This window comes from Triturus cristatus, chromosome 10, assembly GCF_964204655.1.
Source record: "Triturus cristatus chromosome 10, aTriCri1.1, whole genome shotgun sequence".
NCBI lineage: Eukaryota > Metazoa > Chordata > Amphibia > Caudata > Salamandridae > Triturus > Triturus cristatus.
The window spans coordinates 135,107,490-135,125,863 of record NC_140593.1 but is presented as its reverse complement, the minus strand read 5'-3'; the positions used below and the strand labels follow the sequence as shown (position 1 = coordinate 135,125,863).

At 45.7% G+C, this 18,374-nt stretch overlaps 1 protein-coding gene and 1 long non-coding RNA gene across 2 annotated transcripts in view; one reads left to right on the top strand and one right to left on the bottom strand.

Moving 5' to 3' along the window:
* Nucleotides 1-18,374, top strand: part of LOC146789037 (collagen alpha-4(VI) chain-like) — a 428,058-nt gene that overhangs the window by 202,935 nt on the left and 206,749 nt on the right. The window contains exons 4-5 of the mRNA XM_085630646.1: nucleotides 2,814-3,422; nucleotides 7,230-7,817. Of these exons, the coding sequence (XP_085486772.1) occupies nucleotides 2,814-3,422; nucleotides 7,230-7,817 (1,197 nt within the window). The remainder of the gene's footprint in view (nucleotides 1-2,813; nucleotides 3,423-7,229; nucleotides 7,818-18,374) is intronic.
* Nucleotides 1-18,374, bottom strand: part of LOC146789038 (uncharacterized) — a 224,821-nt gene that overhangs the window by 191,752 nt on the left and 14,695 nt on the right. The gene's annotated exons all lie outside the window — the stretch shown is intronic.

Sequence of the window (18,374 nt, the reverse complement as noted above, 5' to 3'; positions counted from 1 at the left end):
CACCATGTGGTGCCTGCCACATGGTGTAGGGATAGCACCATTGGTGCCCCCCTAAACCCAAAACTGAGGGCCAAGGGGAAGTGGGGCCCACTATGGGCCCCCAATGTCCCTTTCAGCCGGCCTTTTCTTGGCGGGTAAACCGGCATGAAACAGCCGGCGGGGAGGGACATCATAATCCCTACGGCGGTGCCTTGCAAACACCACCACTATTGTAGGGATCGATGTTTCCTCCGACGGTACGAAGGGCTCCTTGAGCCCGTCAGATCCATGGTGGTCGGTCTCTCCAACCACCACTCATCCGCCCGCCATCCTATTGTGGCAGGTGGGAATCTACATTATGATGGTCGTGGGACTGCTGCCGACGGGCTGTCGGTGGGGGTCCCACCGTCATCGTAATCAAGCCCTTAACGCTGAGATATGCTTCTGCTTTGAGCAGGTTGTAAATATCTGGAGGGCAGGGTTTTCGTTACATGTCGGAGAGCTTGGAGTGGCAATGGTCTCTCTGTGGAGCATTGCCTTCTCCCCTCATGGCGCAAGCGGGGATATCTGGGGCTGGCTTTGCCTTTGCCCATCTCTCCTTCTTCACTCTACCTCTGGTTTTACAGACTGAGGATCTGGACCTGGAAAAACAAGATCCAGTGTTTCCAGGATGTGGTATCATAACATCGTAGTCAGAACAGTGTCTAACATGAATATTATGCCCTAAATATTGTTTACACAAATTTTGCTCATTGAAGTTAATAATAGAAAATCTACTCCCAATGGGACCATATTTTTGTGAGTGATATTTAGGAGATGATATTTATGTCAGACTATATTTTAGGATATGATATTCTGAAATACAACAGGTTCAGCACCCGGTATCCCAAGACCACTTGTTGTGGTTGTATGACAGAGGCACGTATGGCTAAACCGCGCATGCCTCTACCACATAGCCCTAACAACGAATGCATCTAAACAAAGCATACCTTTACCACGCATGCCTATACCACACAATTTCATGGTAACAGCATGACTGGTAAAGGGATGTGTGGTAAAGATCACACCACAACCCCCCGCCCTGAGCCCTAAACTCTACCTCGACCCCATCGAGCCCTAAACACTACCGGACCCCCCCAGCCCTAAACAGTACCAGGACCCCCCGAGCCCTAAACACTACCCCACCCTCCCCGAGCCCTAAACACTAACCCACCCACACGAGCCTTAAACACTACCCCGACCCCCGAGCCAAAAACACTACCCGACCACACCCTGAGCAGTAAAAACTACTCAGACCCCCTCTGAGCCCTAAAAATACCCTTACCCCTTCAAAACACGGTCCCAGCCCTACGTAACTCACTGCGTCCTCTCCTGCTGCTTCCTGCTCCTGGGTTCACCAATCCCAGCATCTAGACCGCACACTGCCTTAACCATGCATGCGCATGGTTAAGGCATGTATGGTTGAGTTTGCGAGGAAACGGCACGCGTGGCTCTGCCCACATTGTTAAGGGCGTTTCCCACTCGGTGTTGTCCAGAGAGAGATTCCCCCTGAGGGATCACAGAAACTCGAAATGAGGACCCTTGTGATGATGCAGTTAAGTGGTACCCACCAGTACTCGAAATATGATTGGTGCAGCAAGGCTGCAACAGACACAAAGACCATTCTTTATCCGAACATTGCTTTTATATTACCAGCTGGAGTGAGTTTGTCACTTGCCATTCGTTTTACAGCAACACAGCACTGCAAAAACCCAATGTCGTGTCTGACTGGATGATCTGCATGGATTTCTTGCACACAACAATTAAGCCAAACAAAATATCAACTCATTACCTGTACAAATGAACACAGGAGATCACTGTGCTCGCAAGATGGAGGTCCTTGATTCCACAGAGTGATTCAAGGAAATATTCAGCGACAGGGCATCACTTGTCTTGACTATTAGCCTATCCCGCTCCAAAATCAGTGCTTTTAATTATAGGCTGGACTGGCATCGGGCATCTTAACTAATCCAGGAATCCCATCCTCTATACCATTTTCTGTTCTCTGGACAGAGCTCTGGATGTCAGTTCTGTCCTAGTAGTGGGCTGCTTGTATGTATGTCTGTTTGCATGTGTATTTGAATAACCTGAACATAGCAATAAAGCTGTGTATGGGATAACAGAGGGGAACCAATGAAAGTCAAATGTGACCTGGCGGGCCAACTTTGTAACATACAGGGCCTGGGCTGCTCAATTTGATTACATACAAATTAATATTATTTATTTGCTATATTCATAACGCAACCAGGAAAAAACACATGCATTGCCTCAAATGGCCTATGTGTAGAGCGCGATGGTCAGGAGGCTGATCGTGTTATTTATTTCTATGAAAAAGCCTTCAGGAGTAAGTGATTAGCAATGCAGAAGCAGCGTCTAAGGAACAAGGGATGTATGTGTGTGATTAGTTCATACAATAGAAACTTTTGTAAACTTGTCTGCAAATCAAGGAGCCGCAGCGTAACATAAATTGCCTGCAGGATGTGAAGAAGGGCTCCAAAGTCTATCACATCTCACAGATATTCCTTGGCTTGGGTGGCTGGGTTCTCCGTGAAGGGTTGGTGGGTCCATTAAAGGTGGGGGACCCCCAGGACCACAGGGGATGCAGTGGTGGTCCACACCACTGGACTTGGGATAGCTAGGTGTTTACAAGGATGCTTCATCAACGTTTTATCCTAAACCATCACAACATTGTGATGGTGTTTGATAACCAAATACTAAGATAAGACCTAATCCATGTTTTGAAGCCTCTGTAGTCGAGCAGACAAAATGTTAACATGATCTCTGTATCTTATTAGTTTGCAGGGAAGCAACTGTGGCAGACATTGTATTTTTAGTTGATGGATCTTGGAGCATTGGAACTGAAAACTTTAAGATGATGCAGGACTTCTTGTACACAATGATCAACGGGTTTGATGTCGAGCATGACAAGATTCGCATCGGTCTGATCCAGTACAGTGACACGCCTCGCACTGAGTTCTTCTTGAAAACCTACGAGCAAAAGGAAGATATTCTGATGTACATCCAGACCCTAAAATACAAAGGAGGGGGGACCAAAACTGGCCAGAGCCTCCAATTCATGCTGGAGAACCACTTCACTGAAGAGGCTGGTGGACGTGCCAAGGATGGGGTCCCCCAGATTGCGGTGGTGATCACAGATGGGCAAGCTCAGGATAATATCCGTGAGCCTGCGGCAGAGGTGAAGAGCGCCGGCATCACGCTCTATGCTATTGGCATCAAGGATGCGGTCCTGTCGGAACTCAATGAGATAGCTAGCGATCCACCTGAGAAGCATGTCTACAACGTGGCCGACTTCAGTGCCCTGGAAGGCATTTCCCATAATATACTGCAGGTCATTTGTACCACTGTGGAAGAAGCAGTTCGACAGACCAGCCAGATTTCGCCAGGTAGGTCTATACTTCCTTAATTGTCAATTTCTTGACTTCCTGTGATATGTAAATGTCACAGTAATGATTGCTTCTAGAGCATGTTAGACATGCATAATCTTCAAGTTACATCTTTTGGAATTGGTCTTTCTTTCTTTCTTTCTTTCTTTCTTTCTTTCTTTCTTTCTTTCTTTCTTTCTTTCTTTCTTTCTTTTTCTCCCTTCCTTCCTTTTTTATATCTCCTCTTTCCTTCCTTTCCTTCTATATCCCCCTTTCCTTTCTTTCCTTCTATCTACCCTCTTTCTGGTCTTTCCTTCTATGTTCCCCTTTCCTTTCTTTCCTTCTTTCTCCCTATTTACTTTCTTTCCTTCCATCTCCCTATTTCCTTCCTTTCCCTCTAGCTCCCACCTTCCTTCCTTCCTTCCTTCCTTTCTTTCTTTCTCTGCATTTACTATTGCCCCCTTTCTAGCCTTAGTCTCTCGCTCCCGCATACAAAGAGGTTTGTCTCTTTGTGCTCACTACCCCTTTATCACTGTGTCACATACATATGTTCTTTGAGTTTCTCTCTATCTCTCCTGCACACATGATCTCCTGCCATTTTCAAAAGAAAGGACCGTTCAAGGCATATCCAGTGATCATCACTTGACACTTTCACCTCTAGGAAATGAAAAGATGAGTGGGGGGGCTTTCTTCCACTTCCAGGCCATACAGGACAGCCAGGGCTCTAGGTCTTCTCATACCAGACAATATACTCATATCAGTAGCTGCACCGACTTGTTCGGAGTCTGGCATCAGACAGAGCACAAGACTTGTCTTAGAAAATGTTGGGAACCATTAATAAAAGCAATCTAACATAATGCGGTTAAGGAAATATGCTATTCAAAAAATAGACTTTGTTACACTTTGATACACTGTTTTGTTTCTATGATTTGATTTATTCCGGGAGTGGGAAAATAACAGAGATTACATATTTTGGGGAATAACGTGTGAATCAGTGTTTACGTGTCAATCGAGATTCAAAGTGTGAAATGTCCATGTATTAAACAAAAACCTATACGTCTGATGGGGCCCAGTAGCTCAAGTTTCCTCATCCATCGTAATTTATGGCACTAGGGATGAGGACTTAAGAACAGTGGGGCATATGCATCAACAATGCCATTTGCGATTACTTATTAGCGAAAAATAAGGATTCGCTAATAAGGAATAGCAAAAGGCTATGCATGTAGGAATCGCTATTCAAATAGCGATTCCTTAACTTTCCTTAATTGCGACTAGCAAATAGCGAGTAGCAATTAAGGAATGCCGTCCCAATCATTCCTATGGGCCTCCAGGCCAATAGGAATGAATTGGAGATTGCATGAGCAAATTGCGAGTACCAGTAGGTTCTCGCAAATTGCTCATGCAATTTCAAGGGTGCAAGGGTGTCAAAATGACACCCTATAGCACCCCTGAAATTGATATGTGCACATATGTTGCACACACACATGCTCTAAGGGCATGTGTGTGCGCAACATGAAACTTTGAAAAATGCACAAAAGTGCATTTTTCAAAGTTTTAGCAAATTACCATGCAGTTCACCTTCATGGTAATTTGCTCCCCCTATTAGCGAAATCGCTAATTTTTTAACTTTGATGCATTGCATTTAAGGAATCTCACTTTGGGATTCCTTAAATGCAATCGCTATTTAAGGAATCGCTATTTAAGGAATTGCTATTTAAGGAATCCCTATTTAAAGAATCGCTATTTAAGGATTCCTTAAATAGCGATTTTTGCTTTTGGGTTGATGCATTGGGATTGGGTATTTTTAACTCGCTAACGGGAGTTATTAACGAATCGGTATTTTACCGACGGATGTTTGGCTTGATGCATGAGGCTGAGTGTCTTTTTGTGAGTGCGCGAGTATAGACTCCGGTGATTATATCAATAATAATTTCCAGGTGGGCACTGTTGATGGATAATGCCTTACTCAACCAGGCCAACACTCCAGCCATACTCATTGTGGCATCCACATCATCTGATAGACTCTCCCTGCAGTGAGAGTTGCTACAAGGAATCCTAAACTAAAGTTAGGGTGTTCCCAAGGATTCCTGGATCATTGGGAAGCTGCACTGTGCGTGACCATGATCTCTGTCCAGGTACCAAGGCTTCAATGTCCTTTCCAAGGCTCAGCTTCTGTCTGTGAACTCCATCCCTGGCGCCTTCCCTTCTCAAATGGCAGGAAGAGCCGAAGAGTTATCTATCTTAATATTTTGGTCCTCGATATTTTAGAAACCACATTATGTCCACACGATATTTTTGGTTCCGATATTCTGTCAGTGATCTGAATTACTCATGGTAACTGACAAGTAACCCAAGGAGAGTCAATGAATGCTACGTTGAATTGAATACATAATATGGTGCTTAACACTGGTGGCGAAGTGGTGCCTGCTTCTGAGCACTTTGTGTGATAAGTGTAGCATAGGTGGTTAGAGTGGCTTCCCTTGAGATCATCTACTTTGAGCAGGGGCCGTATTACAGAAACAGCCCCGGGGGCGCAAGGGATGTTTGCGCCCGCTTTGCGCGCCCCTAGGGCACTTTGGTATTTGCAAAAGGTGCCGCAGACGCTTGTGCGGCTCCTTCTGTAATACAGGTAGCACTTGCGCACGTAAAGCGCCAGAGCTATCTGCAGGGGGTGTTCGATCATTTGCATGGGGATGTGCCCCATGCAAATGAGGGAATCCCTGAGCCTCTGCGCCTGTGGCGTATTACAGACTTGGGCGTAGAGGCAAAGAAGCTGTCAGGAGGAGCACTGACAGTGCACCACCTAAAAGGTGGCACACTGTCCGTGCGCCCCTTGAATGCAACACTCTGGAGGGGGGGAAAACCCCCCTTGCAGGTGGGTGCAGTCAATGACTGCACCCGTCTGCAAGGGGATCTCTAATTCCCCTTCAAAGTGCAGGCGAGATGCTGCCTGCACTGTGAAAACACTGAGCGGTTGTTTCAAAGCCACTCCATATTACACTTGAATGCGCTGCCCCCAGGGCAGCAAGAGTTTGCAGCTGCCGTGAGGGCAGCTTATTCTATGTTACAGGGCGCACTTTCTATGTTTGCGCTCGGCACACCTGTTTTAAGGTGCACCAGGCGCAAACAAGGAAAGTGCACCCTAACACATAATATGGCCCCAGGTAGGAAAAAATTGATTGAAATTCTGGTCTCCTCGCTTCACTGCCATTTACGTAGGCACTAGTACACACATTTGATTTTGAAATGCATAGCGGCGGTCAGTGCAGGTAAGCACTGGGGGCGGGACAGGGCGGGGTGGGGGGATGTCGATAGATGACAGAATAGGAATTATTTATTCATTTAATTCCCTATTCCGTCGTCTGTCGACTTCAACCTCCGCCCCGCCTACCACGCTTACCTGCACGGGCCACCGCTGGAATCAAACATCATTTTACATTTACTTTGTCTCTCTTCTAATCTTTCTTTAGCTCTCCCTCCACCCCGTAGCTCTGTAGCATTGAAATGTGTGGAACTCTCGCCATAAATGTGACCGCGACTGTTCCTGAGCTTGGTGCACCTGCCAACTCACTGCACATACACATGAGATCTGAAAGATGCACCAGCAGAACATTGTGCATGTGAAAGAAGCATAAAGCCAAAGGCCTGGATCCCCTTGAGTTTGCAAGGGAGATTATTATTTCTTCAAGGTAGTGACTGGTAATTTCCATCAGCAAAGTCCCAGCCCTTACTCAGGTCCTGATGTCTTGCCAGGCAGGCCACACATCTTGTTGTGCAATGTTTCTTCTAATCATAAAGTGTTCACCAGATGTTATTTGTCTCCTGAAGCCTGCAGGAAAGCCACAGTTGCAGACATTGTATTCGTGGTGGACAGCTCAACCAGCATTAGCCAAGAAAACTTCCTGAGAGTAAAGAGTTTCCTGTCTACGTTGGTCTCCAGCCTTGACGTTAGCAGTGAGAGAATCCGCATTGGTCTGGCCCAGTACAGCGACGACACCTTCCAGGAGTTTCTGCTAAACGAATACACCTCAAAGGCTGAGATATTAGAACGAATACAGAATTTGCCTTACAGAACTGGTGGGTCAAACACTGGGAAAGCTTTGGACTTCATTGGGAAAAACTACTTTACGGCAAGTGCGGGAAGCCGAGCTGAGAAAAACGTACCACAGGTGACTGTTTTGATCACAGACGGGGAGTCTACTGATGACATCAAAGATCCTGCTAGAGTCCTAAAGGCCAGAGGGATTTCAATCTACCTGATTGGGATTGGCATAAAAAATTCAGCAACACTTCAGGAGGCAGTAAGCAAGCCGACTGAGAAATTCCAGTTTGACATCGCCAGCTTTGATCTCCTCGAGAGCTTCATCGGCACCTTCCTGCAAAACATCTGCTTCTCTGTCGAGGCCCAGATTCAAGGTACTGTAGAATTTAATCCTCATAACTAATCATTTATTGCAATGTTCTTTGGGGGTGTTTTTGACCCAAGTGCTAATGACAAATGGGTGTGAGCATGATTTGTGCCCTCTTTGCACTACTACCAAAGAGGAAATCAACTAGACTATGCACACTCCTGTGGGTGCAAGTGCATTTATCACCAGGTCCAACCTCATGGCACTTGCCCATGGTAGCAAGTCCATCAGTGCTGGTAATGCAACATGTATGGACAGACATGCCATAACCACAGGTCATTGCCCATTTTTGTGCACAGGCAATAATTACGTGTAGAAGATACCCGATAACCATTTCAAATGAAATTTGTGCTGGGATGTTTTACCACCGTTTATTACATTGTGGATTTAAATGACCCTGCTGCCATTCACTCCTGATAGTCATTGCAAAAAGCAGATAAAAGTTGTTGCAATAAAATGTTGCTTTATGTGCATCTGTGCAACGAAAACAATCCTAACGTTTTCTTTGTCTAGAACATTAGGTAAATGTTGTCTGGCCGCTGCTTCCTTTTCAAATGTTCTTTTCTCTTCTTCTCCCTTCTTTCTTCTTCTTCATTTACAGCATTAAAAAATAGTGCTCGAGTCCTTCAACTCTGATTGGCTATACTTTTTGGATTGCCTTATCACAGCTGGCCAATCCGAAAGCATCCTTCGGCCCAGGGTCATGTCCCATTGCAGCTCAAGGATGATGAACATTGACAGTGATTGGCTCACTCTTGAACCAGTGAACACTTGTGTACAACTGGGGCTTCTATGAGGGATGATAGGCTAATTACTATGCAGGGCAACCAATACGTTTTAAGCAGGTGCTTATCTTGATATGAAGTCAAGGCTTAAGTATTCCCACTGGCCTTGATCGCCACATATTAACCCGTTCGTTGTGTGCGTCGACCAACGGCCGTCGCGAGCTCTACCTCCGTAGTGCTGCGCACGTCCGTTGGCCGACGCGGCCCCGCCCGCGCACGGAAACGTCCGCAGCGCAGCGGATTCTACGACACGCTAAAGGGGCAAATCATATTTCTGCTATGCTTTCCTTGGTGCACCTTTGAAATAGCAGTAAATTCCAAAGTGTTTTCTCTTTTGTTTCAACTTTGGTTTCCATCCAGCCTGGTTGCCTTGTGTGAGATCCTAGTTCAAGGCACGCTGTGCATGCAACAGGTAATAGCATCACTGCTTGTTCTGGAGCACATTGAGTTTGCTATGTACATTGAAATGTGTGTATTTGAATGCAGACGGTTTTTGAGCATTCAGAAAGGAGCTGCCAATGCTGGTGGACGAGGCTTGTATTTTTCTGTGCCTAATTAACTTATTTGGTTATGAACCCAGTGGACCCAGCGACTCAGTCTACCACCGTTCCTCTCAGAACCCACAGAGCTCAGCTGTGGAGTGCCCCAGGGTTCCTCCCTGAGCCCCACCCTCTTCAACGTCTACATGGCCCCCCTCGCAGCCATCGTTAGCAGGCACGGACTCAACATTAACTCCTACACTGACAACACCCAGCTGATCCTCTCCCTCACCAACAAACCCAAAACCGCCAGAACCAGCTTCCATAGTGGAATGAAGGCCATTGCTACCTGGTGGAAAGATAGCTGCCTCAAGCTCAACTCGGACAGGACCGAGGTACTCATCGTGGGACCCAACCCTTCAGCTTGGGACGACTCCTGGTGGCCAGTCGCTCTGGGAAATCCCCCTCCTCCCCCGACGGACCACGCACATAACCTCTGCATTATACTGGACTCATCGCTCACTATGAACTGACAAATCAACGCAGTTTCCTCAGCCTGCTTCCACACGCTCCGCCTACTTCGAAAGACATTCAAATGGATCCTCACAGAATCCAGAAACACAGTCACCCTCGCACTCATGACCATTTCTCGTATCGACTGATTGATCAGTAGTCAAGAAGAGGAATGATTTGCAGTGTGCCTTGCTCCCATTTTATGTGTTTAGAAAACAAGGGTACCCCAGTATTTAGATGAGGGGTGGTTCAGTAAGTAGGAGAGACAAGGGTCAGGGGGAGGCCAGAAGGGTCCTCAGGTAGCCTAGGCTATTACTATTATAAGCGCAGCGTTAATCAGATAAGGTAGTGCAATGGAGTCCAGGCGGGACTGATTACGCAATATATGCTGGGACACAAGGTTTTAAATGACAACACATTTATTAACATCATAAATGGAAAATCATTTACTGTTTCAAATAATAGTTCTGGTGCTCACACAAGATGTGAAAGTGCGTGAAGTGGGGGGTGCATTAGTGACAATTAAAAGTTACATCGCATTGACACCAACATCGAACAAAACTCCTAATTAAATTAAATTGCAGTAGTGGAGTTTTGATTGTAATGGTTGATGGGGTTTCGATCTCGTTAGTATGAGATCATCATCAGGACAACAGGGTGGGAGCAATTAGAATCTATTGTCGGGGGAAACCAGAAGTCATAAACAAGGTCCCTGAGCATCAATTTAATGTGCAGTTGGTAATTTCAGCAACTGAAGCAGCCAGTGAACTTGCATATTGTGAAAAAATTAAAAAGTAATTGAATTAAGTTTAATTGTGAGAGATTAATCACCGGATAAGAGTGGTTTGCAATTTCCACCTTCTTATTGAAGAATCAGATTTGGGCCAAGACCCTTGATTGGACAGAAGGTCCAAGGAAAAAAAGCGATTGATACGAAAGGAAGATAGCATCCCGCCATGGTGAGCTTCTAAGAGAAAGTGAGCACAAGGTGAGAAGCAGCGCCTATTAGGAACGCTAGCGCAATGGAATGCGAGATGACTTACAGGGTGTCTAGTATGAGTGATTTGGGTTCCTAGTCCGGGAACATGACGCGAGGTAACGATCAATTAATGAGCGCTAGAAGTGAGCAGTGTAGATGAGTGACTAAATGAGATATTAATCTACAAGAAGTGTGGACGCAGAAGAAAGCAAGGGACTTACTGAAGGCGTTAGGTCCGTATTGACTATTACGGTTGGAAAGCTCGGCAGCGCGCACCAGTGAGGCCTCGTGAAATTTAATTCTGAAAGTCAAAAGCGGGGTTTATTTAAAAGGGGAAAAGGGAAACGTGAGTATGAGCGCAAATTGGCACGGGAGGAAGGACTTACTTGTAGGGCCACAGGGAGCCACCGGGATATGAAGAAGGGTACCAGGAGTACACGGGCAGCAGAAGAAGACTCCACGGCAAGTGTGGGAGTAAATTTGGAAGGCGAGGTGCAGACTGCCGGGGATGCACGCGAAGCAATCGGCGTCATCCGGGGAATGGATCCATGGTTGCAGTACCATGAAGAGGTATATTTAACTAGCGTGTGCATGGGCAGTGTGAGCACGTCTACTGCGGGAACTAGACTGCTCGTAAGAAAGGGATGGCGGCCATGTTGGAAGTGGAGGGTCGGCATGAGTAGGCCGGTGGCATAATTGACTGTGCTTACGGAGGTAGGGAAAGAAGAGGGAAAGTCAATAGTGAAATAAGATCAAGATATTTTGCATAAAGTACAATCAAGACGGAATAAAAATAAATTAAAAAAAACACAGTTCATATTAAAGGTATTAAAGGATACACAGTACAGATATTGCCAACTGGTAATAGTTAGTCCATTATAGAATCATTTTCCATTCTTTCAGAGTGTTAAGACCATTCTTAATTGAGTGACACTTAAACATCCATTTGCACTCCTGCCTGTTCAGGATGGCTTGGGGATCGCCTCCTCTGTCCTGAGGAAGTACAATGTCAATGATTTGCCAACGAAGATCCTATTCTGAGTGTCCCTTTTCCATGAAGTGCTCGACCAGCGGTGCAGTGATGATTTGGCAGCAAATCTGGCTTTTATGTTGGCTGATTCTTGCTTTTACTTTTTGGGTGGTTTGGCCAACATAGATGAGGTCGCAAGGACATTGAATACAGTAAATTACGTTTGCCGAGTTACAGATAGAGAAGAATTTAAAAATGTGCGTGACTGTGCCATATTTAAAAACGTTCGTGTTTTTAGTGAGTGGGCATGCAGCGCAGTTACCGCATTTGAAATGACCTGTTACAGGGGGTAAACCTAGGTAGGACTGAACTGTATTCTCATTGCACGTTGGTTTCTGCGCCCTCACCAAATGGTCCTTAACGCTACGACCTCGTTTGAATGAGAACAAGGGGGCCTCATTAGAGATATTGATTGAAGTGATGAGGGGCCAGTGTTTTTAATCACTTTGGTTATTTTGTTGCTTGCAGGACAAAATGTGGTAACGCAAGCAATGCGCAACATATTTTTCCTTGGTTTGGGCTCAAGTAGGTGTTCTCTGTGTATATACCATGCACGTTTCATGAATCTTTTTACCAGGCATCTTGGGTACCCCCTGTTGATGAGTTTGTCAGAAAGGGAGTCTGCTTCCCTAAGATACTCTTCTTTTAATTTACAATTTCTGCGGATCCTTAAGAATTGCCCATAGGGGAGGCCATCTCTTAGTGCTCTAGGGTGCGCACTTTTGTAGTGGAAGAGTGTATTATGCTCCGTGGGTTTCCTGTATAAGGTGGTGTAAAGCCCTCCCTCATTAGGTTTGACATAGACGTCCAGGTAGTTAATCTGTATGTTGCTTGAGCTGTAAGTAAATTTGAGGTCTGGCTGGAAGCCGTTAAGCCATGTATAGAAGTTTTCTAGTTCAGTCGTGGTACCTTGCCAGATCATGAATACATCATCGATGTATCTGTACCAATTCCTGATCTTGTTGCGGTGTGGGTTGGTTTGGTTAAGGATGAATGTTTTTTCTATGTCATCCACAAAGGGTAGAGAGAAATTTGGGGCAAAAACCGCTCCCATAGATGTCCCCTTACACTGCTTATAATATTTGTCATTGAACATAAAATAGTTCTTAGTCAATGCTATTTCTAACAGAGAGATAATTAACTCGGTGGTTACTTTGTGCGGTCGTGGTCTGTTGTTTAAGTGAGTCTCAATGACTTTGGTGCCTTTGTCCTGAGGGATATTGGTGTATAGGGATTCTATATCCAAAGTTCATGCATGGGGTCAAAATGTTCTTGTTCCACCAGGTTGATAAAGTGTGTGGTATCTTTCACGTAGGCTACAGTATCTTGTACTAAGTCATGAATAAAGAAGTCAATGTATCTGCCTAATGGTTCGAGGATGGACCCACATCCGGAAAGGATGGGTCTACCTGGGGGGATTGTCTTGATCTTTGTGTATTTTGGGAAGTGTGTAAATTACTGGTGTCCTTGGGTTTCTATTGTTCAGAAACTCATCGTGGCTGATTTAGCCTAATTCTTCAGCGTCTTTTGTGGTGGACTGGATTAGGTTTTTTATCTCAGATATGGGATTCTGCCTGAGTAGTTCATAGTGTGTGAGGTTGATGAGTTGGCGCATAATCTCATTGTCATACGATATTTTGTCTTGGATGACAATTCCGCCACCTTTATCGCAGGGCTTGATAATAACGTTATCCATATTTTTAGCGCAAGGAGACTTTTCTTCTCTTCAAGGCAAATGTTGTAGGGGGTAAAGTCATGTTGGTTTTGCAATTTTTGGAGATCTTTCAGCAGTAGGTTTTCAAAAACAATGATTTCTGGTGGTAGAGAGCTACTGGGCGGGTGAAGGTGGATTTTGGTCGTAGTCCTGTCACGTCGTTGTTGGGTGTAGACTCTTTAAGAAAAAAGGATTTCAATCTTACTTTTCTAAAGAATTGAAAAATCTCTGTTTGTATGTGAAACCAGTCAGGTTTATCAGTAAGTACATAGTAGTGAGATTTCTGTGGATCTCAGTTGGTGACTAGATAGATTGAAAATAGGGATCTGTGCTCCAGTGGGGGAGGAAGAAGGATCCTCTGAACCAGTAGTGTTTAATATTGGTAGCCGCATTGATAGAACTTCCGCCGAGTTTGGCGTTCTCCTGGAGGAAAGTTGTATCGTTGCTTCACTTTCCCTCTTTCTGTTTCAAAAGGCTGGCCTCTCCCTAAAAAATCGGGATTGTTGGAAGAGGAACTGGGACGTGCTCCTGTGTCAGATGAGTCAGAGTCTGCTGATGAGTCTGAAAATGTGACCGGTTATCTGTTTCTGAACCGTCCCCAGGTACCTGCCTGTTGTCTTTGGGCGTATTGGGGGTTTGTAAAATAATCGTCTAGGAGATATGGATATGCCTTCCCCTTACTGTAGTTTTTTATGTCCCTTGTCACCTTGGTGGCCTTTTTATGGTGTTCAAATTTATGGAAATCAGAGATTGTCTTTTCCAATTTTTCCAGACCATTTTTAGCGTCTGTCAGGCTATCCAACTCTAGAATCGCCTTTTCTAGCTCCAATATTTCCTCTAACTCTTTCTTACTGTGGCTACTTGAGGACCCTTCTGACCGCTCCTACTTGCTCTCATTTTAAGTTTGGGATTTGGTGCTGATGTCAAACTTGGATTTGGCTATCTTAATGTTGTAAAGTCTTGAGGGTAGGAAATATGTCTTGCTCTACTGCTTTACAAGTTTCCAGATGGATTTTTTTTGTTTCCAATCAGCACTTGATTATACCGAGGAGAGAATGGTTTGGTTTACAGGGTTTGTGCTTAGAGTGGGTTATGCAGGCTTCCCATGGGGTAGAAAAATGAATTTAGCAGATTAATATTTCTAACTGCGGTACGTTTCTGGGAGTACTATAAAAGACTATTGTTGCATGATTAAGGTGTTCTAGATGAGTTTTCTGATGGAGGTGTTGTAGCATTGTACTGATTGGGAAAGGTAAATGGGCAGTCCAGTCTAGAAGTCTAAGTCAGGTTGCAGCAGAGAAGATCTTTGGAGAGCATCGGAGTGTGTACATAAACATGATGATGACATTCAGGAATGTTTATTCCACAGTATTAGTGATGCCTTGCAGGGGGATGTCCCTGTGGTTCTGGTGTTGCATGTGAGCGTTGACATTGAAAGAGAAATAAAATGGACAGTTTGTCCTGGAAGTTTTTCGTTTTGCCTAATGGTGGTATTTATTTTAGTTATTTCTTTCTGTATGGAGACCAGACATTCATGGTGGAAGTGCGAAGGCTAGCAGTAGCACATTCCAGCAGTGACAGAGCCATAGGCTCACTAAAACGCGACATGTGAGTTCAGGAGTCCGGATGGGGAGTCCAGGGCTTGCATACACAGACAATCCTGTAGTGGACCCCCGGTGCTCCGGGGCCTTCAAGCTAGAGGTAGCATGGAGTAGTATATTTCCAATTGTTCCTGGGAATGTGTCATATCTACCAACCTATCCCGGATGGTGGTCGCTCGTTCCCAGACGCAGACGCAGGCCACCCGGAGTTTAGCAAGAAGCAACGCTGAGGCAAGAAACGTTTTGTTATCGTCTGGCATCTCCATTGGGTGACATAGAAGCACCAGCACTGGTAATGGGGTGTAGATACAAGTGTAAAATATCAGATAATGAGAGAAAGACAGCAATCCAGTTTGCCGAAATAGGGGGGGGCAAAGCCAGGCTAAGTGCATGAAATCGCCCCCCCCTCCCCCATGACATCTATAGAACTCATCATCAGCACGCAGCTTATATTTACACCGTTTATATGGAGTGGAATATGTCTGGTGAAGAAAACGAAAATGTGTAAGGCGAAGCTTGCCGTTGGGGAGGGGGGGGGGGGGGATTGCGTCAGATCGCACGTGCTGCCCACCCGCTCCGTGACGGAGATGGATTTACACAAAGCTGTCTCCCATCCAACCCTGGGATGCTGCCAACGCAGCGGCATCTCAGACTTCACAAGCATAGCGATGAGATGAAAGGTGCAGCGAGGGGGTGCCTCGAGGAGGGAGGGGCGTAAGTGTCTCACATTCAGACGGTGCCGCTGGGGCTTCTGTATAATAATCCCAGAGTCTCGGCCGGATGCGAAAGAAAGTGATAGGTCGAGCGATGCCAGCAGTTCACCAGCTGTGCTGGCCATCAGTGTCTCCTTTATACCCCCGCTCGACACTCTCTGAGCAGCCAGTCTCTCCCTTAGTCTACAGTGAAACGGGGACTGAATGACAGGTTGCTGGGGGGAGTATAAGGTCTGGTGGCCAAGCTTAGTTTGTAATTGGATCCGGCCTGCTGCGTACACGCTACCGTGTCTATTTCACCTGAAGATTGTCGAGTGGCCTATTCCAAGCAAGGTCAGAAGAGGAGGATACAGCTGGGCATGCTCGGGCGCAAAGTAGGCCACAGGGTGGGGCAGGGATAATGGATACAGGAAGCTTGTGCACAGAGGTAATAGAGCTCAAAATATGGGGCTGCAAGGCCACCCGATCATAGGGCAGAGTTAGGGTTTCCAGCAGAGCCTAGATTGCCCCCCCTGCCCTGTAAAGGCGCACCAGAAGGGTGCTCAGGGTACAATAAAATGACGAGGTGGAGGAATAAGTATGTTCATAAAAAGATAGAGTTGCCGCAGAAGGATTGCCATTCTCATTATGGCTCCACAGCCCATCAATTAAAGAGGCAATTTATTGCATCTTCGGATCTGATCTTCAAACGCCGATATCGATATCAAACACTTGTATCACTGCTCCCTAATTCTCAAGCACGACTAACGACTTGCTGCCACTAATTCCAATCCTCAGGTATTTAAGGGAGTTAGTAACCTAGCGCAATGGCAGCGAGAGCGGGCGAAGGATAGTAGCCAGAGTAAGCCGTAAGATAGAAGACTTGCCCAATTAATTGCTATACCAGACACCACCCAGAACACTGAACATGTGTGTATAACTGAGTCCAGATTCACTCCTAGGCTTTTCAATTAGAGGGTAGATTCGTCGGCATAAAATGATATCACAATATTACGTTGCAAGAAAGGCAGGCCCCTATAGCCATGAAGTTGACGAATGGCCATGGCCAACAGCTCAGTCGCCAGAGCATAAAGCAAGGGCGACAGAGGGCAACCCTGATGAGCGCCTCTGCCAATAGGGATGAGGTCCAACAGCAAGCCATTGATGCGGATTTGCGTCAGGGGCCGTATACAGCAACTGTATCAGACACAAAAAGTGATCAGGGATCCCAATTCTGCATAGGACCACAAATAAAAAGGGCTACTCAAGGTGTGTCAAAAGCTTTAGTGGCATCAAGGAAAACAGCCACTTCTCCGTCTGGCCTCAGCTGGTGCGGAGTCTGAAAAGACTCCTGAGGTTATGAGAAGTGGAGCGGTTAGGGATGAACCCAACCTGGGCGGACAGCACAAGGTCAGGGAGCAACAAGATCAGCCTGTTAGCCAACACTTTAGCAAGTATTTTGGTGTCAGTATTGATTAATGAGAGGCAACTGTAGTAATCCGGGTGATCTGGTGGTTTGTCTGGTTTTAGAAGTGTTATTAGAATGCTGTCTCGTAAGGAAGGAGGCAAAGCGCCGATTCATAACGTCTAATCGAAGAGACGTGTAGCAAGAAGAGCCAAAAAGGTTCTATAAAATTCGAAGGTAAGGCTGTCAATCCCTGGAGTTTAACAGGTGGGCAGCTGACTTATTGCTGCAGTAATCTCATCTAAGGCTAGGGGCTCCACCAGGAATGCACTACGAACCCCCCCACCAGTCAGGCCAAAGTCAGGCGACCAACCTAGGCAGTGTACTCCTCCAAAGTATGTGATTGCCGGGGGTATATAAATGAGCATAAATTCCGCAAATTCTATCATTATGCCCTCAGCATCAAATATCATAGTGCCGTCCTCGCGAGTCATTTGGGTGATTGTTGGACCTGTCATCCTTAGGCGGGTCTTTTCCTAAACGTTTTGCCTCCCATTTTTGCTGTATGGTTTTATTGGCATTAGGACTCTGAGCAATTTACCACTGCTAACCAGTGCTAAAGTGCATTTGCTTATCCCCTAAAGTATGTTGACATTGGAATTGACCTGATTGGAATATTTAGTTTACTTATAAGTTCCTTATAAAGTGGTTTACCATGTACCCAGGGCCAGTGATCTAAATGCTACTAGTGGCTCTGCAGCACTGGTTGTGCCACCCACACAAGTAGCCTTTCAAACCTGTCTCAGGACTACCTTTTCAGGGCCTGTGTGTGCAGTTTCTGCCACTTCAACTCGGCATTTTGAGCCACTTGCCCAGCCTTTAATGCAATTTTGTTACACACAAGTCACCCCTAAGGTAGGCCTTAAGTGCCCCTAAGGGCAGGGTGCTGTGTAACTTAAAAGGCAGGACATGTACTTTTAAGTTTTATATGTCCTGGAAGTGACAAACAGCTAGATTTGTTTTTCACTGCTGTGAGGCCTACACTTTCCATAGACTAGCATTGGGGATTCCTTAAAAATACCCTTTAAACTGTAATTGCTGGTTGGAATGGAGTATCTACTTCATGTTTAATATATTTGGAATGGTGGTGATACATCCTCTTTAGTGGTAAAGTTGGATTTGACAATATCTTTTAGAAATGCCACTTTGAAAAAGTGGACATTTCTCTGCTTTTAACTTTGCTCTGTGTGCATGCAGCCTGTCTCCAATATACATCTTGACTGGGTGGCAGCTACACTTCGTGCATTCCCACTGGACAGCCACAACACAGGAAGGGCTGGGTGTGACAGGGGATACAGCTGCATAC